This window comes from Ammospiza caudacuta, chromosome 29 (assembly GCF_027887145.1).
Source record: "Ammospiza caudacuta isolate bAmmCau1 chromosome 29, bAmmCau1.pri, whole genome shotgun sequence".
NCBI lineage: Eukaryota > Metazoa > Chordata > Aves > Passeriformes > Passerellidae > Ammospiza > Ammospiza caudacuta.
The window spans coordinates 2,179,964-2,185,488 of NC_080621.1; the positions used below are offsets into that span (position 1 = coordinate 2,179,964).

The 5,525-nt window shown below is 59.4% G+C and overlaps 1 protein-coding gene across 1 annotated transcript; it reads left to right on the forward strand.

Annotated features, from left to right (window-relative positions):
- The first annotated feature begins 1,541 nt into the window (after nt 1-1,541).
- Nucleotides 1,542-4,032, forward strand: LOC131569245 (zinc finger protein 239-like). The gene is made up of 3 exons (XM_058821453.1): nt 1,542-1,877; nt 2,294-2,375; nt 2,562-4,032. Exons 2-3 carry the CDS (start codon nt 2,321-2,323, stop codon nt 3,482-3,484), a joined length of 978 nt encoding a protein of 325 aa, XP_058677436.1. The 5' UTR covers nt 1,542-1,877; nt 2,294-2,320; the 3' UTR covers nt 3,485-4,032.
- The last annotated feature ends 1,493 nt before the right edge of the window (nt 4,033-5,525 follow it).

The window sequence follows — 5,525 nt, forward strand, 5'->3', positions numbered from 1 at the left end:
CCGCCCCCTTTCCCTGGGCTTGAAATCACCCGCGATCAGACACTTGATCTCTTTTCCCCTCCTGGACCTCCCTGGAGTGATTCCACAATTAAGGTGGGATTTCTGGTCCCGAGGAGAAGAGCGCCTCCGTCCTTGACTTTGGTCCTTGTGAGATAGCGAGGCCTGGGGTCCAGAGCTGCCGAACCAGACCCCCACAAAGGTCCTGGGTCAACCCTGCATTGCCGTTCCCATATTCCAAATCCCATAATCCCTTTCCTGTTCCTGTATTCCCGATCCTACTACTGGTCCTGCATTTCCATTTCTGTATTCCCTGTCTCACTCCCATATTCCCATTCCCACTCTCACTCCTCTATTCCTGTTCCCAATCCCAATACCATCTTCCTAATCCCTGTCCCATATTCTCTGTCTGGTTCCTGTTTCCATATTCCCTGTCCCATTCCAATATTCTCGTCCCCAGTCCCATTCCAGGTCCCTCTCCCATTTTCTCAATCCCATTCCCAGTCCCTGTCCCCATTCCTGTCCCTGTTCCCATTTCTGGTTGCAGTCCCAATATCCCTGTCCCTGTCTCCTATTTCCAGTCTCATTCCTGGTTCTATTCCCAGTCCCTGTCCCCATTCCTGGCCCTGTTCCCAATCCCGGTCCTGTCTCGGTCCCATTCCTGAGGGCTGCACAGCTCAGGCTGGCTGTGCCACACGAACCGTTCAGCCCTGCTGCTGTCCTTGGCCAGCTGCAGAGAGCACAAGGCTTTGGGCATTTCTCAGAGGCCCCCAGGTGGCCGGAGCAACCCCTCCTGCCAGCAGCCGCTGTGCCTCAGAGCCCTCCCTCACACTGGGGCCATGGGCCTGGAGGAGGCTCCTGTTCTTGAGACAGGAGCGAGGCTGCAGCTCCCGCCTTTGGGCCCTGGGCCGCAGCAGCGCAGGGGAGGCCCAGCTGCAGAGCTCACAGCCCCTGCTGGGATTCACTGGGACACTTTGGAGCACCAATCCCCAGCCCATAATCTCTCTGCGGTTGCTGTTTCCATGTTCCCCGTCCCGTTCCCATATTCTCCTCCTTGGTCCTTGTCTCCATTTGCGGACCCTGTCCCAATCTCTGGTCTCATTCCTGGTCCCTATTTCCCTTCCCCGGTCCCATTCCCGGCCCCCATTCTCGGCTCCTGTCCCCATTCCCGGTGCCATTTCTGGTCCCATTCCCAGTGCCATTCTGCCCGCATTCCCGGTGCCATTCCCGGTCTCCATTCCCAGTCTCTGTCCCTTCCCCGGTCCCATTCTCGGTCTCTATCTCCATTCTTGGTCCCCTTCCCGCTCCCTGCCCCCATTCCCGCTCTCCGTCCCCTCTCACCGGTCGCCGCCGCCATTGCTCCGGCTCCCCCGGCCCTCACACAACCGAGCAAACCCCGCGCTGCTCCCGCCCACCAATCCCAGCGCGCGGTCGCTCCCGTATTTGCATAACCACACCCTGCGGTTTGGCCCCGCCCAGCGCCGGCTGCAGCCGCCTCCGGGCGCTGTTTGCTCCCAGTTCCCTCCCAGTGCTCCCAGTGAGAGCGGCACTGGCAGGGAAAGCGCTCCCAGTTCCTTCCCGCTGATCTCAGGATCGCTCCCGGTGCTCCCAGGATCTCTCCCAGTGCCGCGCGGGGCGGTGTTGTTTCGGAACGCGCGCCCAGGGCAGAGCGCGGCTGCTCTTGGGGGTCGGCACTGCCCGGGCCGAGCTGGGAGCGGAGGAGGAGCGGGAGGAAGAGGAGGGACAGAGGAGGAGGAGGAAGAGGAGGAGCGGGAGGAAGACGAGCGGCAGAACCACGTTGGTTTCCCCGCCGCCTTCCCCCGCCGCTGAGGCCGAAGCTCCCCCGGCTCCTGCTGCATCGCCCCCTCCAGCAGCCGTAGGTGAGCGGGATGGGGGAGCTCGCACCAGATCCAACGTGGGGGGGTCTCCGGGAGGGTTTTTTCGTGGGGCAGGGGATGTTTGACTCTTGCAGGACCCCAAACCCGAACCGTAAATTTCCCGTGGAGAGAGCATGGGCGGTCTCACGTTCGCCTGGTACCGGCGGGCACGGGGGCGATCTCGGGCTGGGGCATGCCCGGGAGAGCCGGGGGCAGCTCGGGAGCCCCGGAGCGGGGAGAGCGCAGAGGGGCGATCCCGGAGCCGGGGGACAAACCGGCTGCCGGGAGGGGTGTGGGAGGCTGGGGATGAGCGGGCTCCGGGCCCCCGAGGCTGAAAGGGGCGCTGACTTCTCCAGCTATACTTGGGCAGCGGAACCATGAAACCCAACGCGCTCAGCCCTTGTTTTCCCCCAAACCAGGATTTCCCATTCCCAAAACTTGGCCCGATGCAGGTGGAGGAGGCTGTGAGGAAGAGGAAGATGTCCCGGGAGCCCCAGGCAGGTGAGGAGAAAGTCAGTGCCCCTTTCCCCCTCTGTCCTGCTCCATCTCCCAGCCCAGCACGGCCCCTGGCTGCAGGACAACCCTGCTGCCAAAGCTGTCCTGCTGGGGATGCACTGGGGGGATCTCCTTGTCCTTCCCTGTGGCACGGAGGCAAATCCCATCCTCTCCTTGTCCTTCCTCCCCCAGACCAGGAGCTGAGGATGGAGACCAGGGAGGACAAATCCCCACAGCAGAACCTTGTGGAAGAGGCTGTTTTGAGCAGCTCCACAGTACAGGAATTCAATGGAGAGGAAAAGTCATGGAGAACCCACACGAGGAGGGGCTGCAAACGCAGATCACGGGGATCTGAGGAGGAAAGTCCCACCCAGGGTTGGGAAGGCGGCCGGAGCTCGGAGCTGGGGGTCGATGAAGAGCTTCAGGATGGGGAGAAGCCCCACCAGTGCTCGGAATGTGGGAAGAGCTTCAGCAAGAGATCCTACCTGGTCCGCCACTGGAGAATCCACACAGAGGTGCGGCCATACGAGTGTCCCGAGTGTGGGAAGAATTTCAGGACGAGCTCCCACCTGACTGTCCACCGGAGGAGCCACACCGGGGAGAAGCCCTTCAAGTGTGGAGAGTGTGGGAAGAACTTCAGCAAGCGCTGCAACCTGAACTACCACCAGCGGATCCACACTGGAGAGAGACCCTACGAGTGTGATAAATGCAGGAAGAGGTTTCAGAGCAGTTCTCATCTCCTCCAGCACCAGCCGATTCACTCAGATGAGAGGCCCTTCCGCTGCCCTGACTGCAGGAAGGGCTTCAATGACAATTCCACCCTCATCAGGCACCGCCGCATCCACACCGGAGAGAGGCCTGGGGCGAGGCCGTACAAGTGTGATCAATGCTCGAAGGCATTTAAGACCAGCTCCCATCTCCTGCTGCACCTGCGCACTCACACAGACGAGAGGCCCTTCCGCTGCCCCGACTGCGGGAAGGGCTTCCAGCGCAACACCCACCTCACCAGCCACCGGCGCATCCACACTGGGGAGACGCCCTATGAGTGTCCCGAGTGTGGGAAGAGATTCCGGCAAAGCTCAGCCGTGACCCACCATCAACGGAGGCACCACTAAGGGCAGCCCTGTGAGTGCCCTGAGTGCAGGAAGAGCTTCCTGTGCTGCTCCACCTCCATCCCCTATGGAAGATCCACCCTGGATGATCCCCAGTGATCCACAGTGATCCCCAGTGATCCCCAGTGATCCGTGGTGCCAGTGATCACTGTTGGGAAGACACCTGGCTGGAGGGCTCCACATTCTCCTGGCTCCCTGTGGGTACCTGCAAACATCCATGGACCAACATCCAAAATCCATTTTGTAGAGCTGATTTGTCCACTCCTGACCCCAGAAAAAAATAACTTTTTGCCTCTTCTGGTGGCCTTAACAACACTGGATAGCCTTGGAGGTCTTCTCCAACATTAATCCATCGTTTTAATTCTCTCTGGCCCACAGATATCTTCCACAGCCCAATTTGGAGGGGCTGGGGCAAAACCCTCAATTTTCCAATTTTCAAAACAGTTGGGTGGCAGCCCCTCCAAAAAAGGTTCTTCCCACCCACCAAGCACATGGATGTTCTGCCAGCAGGAATATATAAATTGTTTTGGGTTTTTTTTGCCTTAAAACGAAAAGGCTTCTGTTCATTCCTTTCAAAGCCCTGAAACTGGGGTAGAAATAAAGGCGTTGAACTAAGGGGTGCATGGGAACATGTGGGGGACAATGGCATGTGTAGGGCCATGGGGGGACATGGACATAGACAGGACCATGTGGGACATGGCGGAACACAGACAGGGATGGGAACATGGCAAACATGCATGGGGACATGAACTGGGACAGCGTCAATTCTGCCACCACAGTGCCACCAGCACCTTCATCTGGGCCATGGCAAAGCGCTGCCTGATGCAGTTCCTGCCACCACATCCCCACTGTCACCACTGCGGTGTCCCAGCTGAATGTCACCACCCATCAGGGCAGGGTGGGGACATTGTTCACCTGGTGACAAGTGTCACGGAAGCAAGTGACAGCCACCAGGGTGTCCCAGGGCCACTGCACTCAGGGGACCTCAACTGCCCGTGGGGACAGGGGAAAAGGTCAGTGTCACCTGGCAGGTCGGGTTGCCCTGCACTGGGTGTCACCAGAGGCGTCCTGGTGGCAGCATCCACACAGATGTGGCAACATTGTCCCCTGATGTTTGTCATGGTTGCATCGTGTCCCCTCCCCTCTGTATGTCCCTATCCCCCACCATGGCTCCCTGTCACCCCTCTGTGTGTCCCCGTCCTGTCCTGTGTGTCCCTGTCACCCCTCTGTGTGTCCTCGTCCTGTCCCATGTGTCCCTGTCCCCTTCTGTGTGTCCCTGTCCCTCCCCCTGTGTCCCTGTCCCCACCCCTGGTGGGGCTGCAGTCCCCGAGGTCTTGGGGTCGTGTCCTGCAGGGTTTCTTTGTGTCCTGCGGGGTGTCCCCGTGTCCCTCAGGATGTTCCCATGGCTGCTCCTGGCACTGAGTGTCTGCGCCCACCCTGACACAGGCAGAGTCATACCACAGCACCTGTGACACCCCACAACATCCCATGACACCCTTTGATTTTGAGTCCTTCCCCCTCCATTTTGGGTCCATTCCCCGTGCTATGGGTCTCACTTCAAACCAGCCCAGAACGCCCCAAAATTCCTCACCCATGATGTCCCACGCATCCCCCTGGAAGTCCCCCCAGGCTCTTGGCCACAGAACTGTTGCTGGTGACACTGAGCCACAGGATCCACAGGCTGTCCCCAAAGGTGGCCCCTCCAGTGGCCCCTGCTGCACCAGGGCCCTCATGGTGGCCAGGACTGCAACCCCAAACATCAGCCAGTGACCCCGAAAATTCATCAGGGATCCCAAAACTTCACCAGGGATCTCAAAAACCCCATTAGAGAGCCCTGGCCCCAAGTCCATCGTGACAGGTTCCACATGCTGACCGGTACTGCGACCCCAAAAATTCATCACAGATCCCAAAACCTCCCAAAATTCATCAGGGATCTCAAAAATCCATCAAGGATCCCAAAATCCCCTGCTGGGGACAATCCTGGTGTGTCCCTTAAGGAGTTGAGGACACCCCCAGGATGTCCACCTGTTGTAGTGTGCTTTCT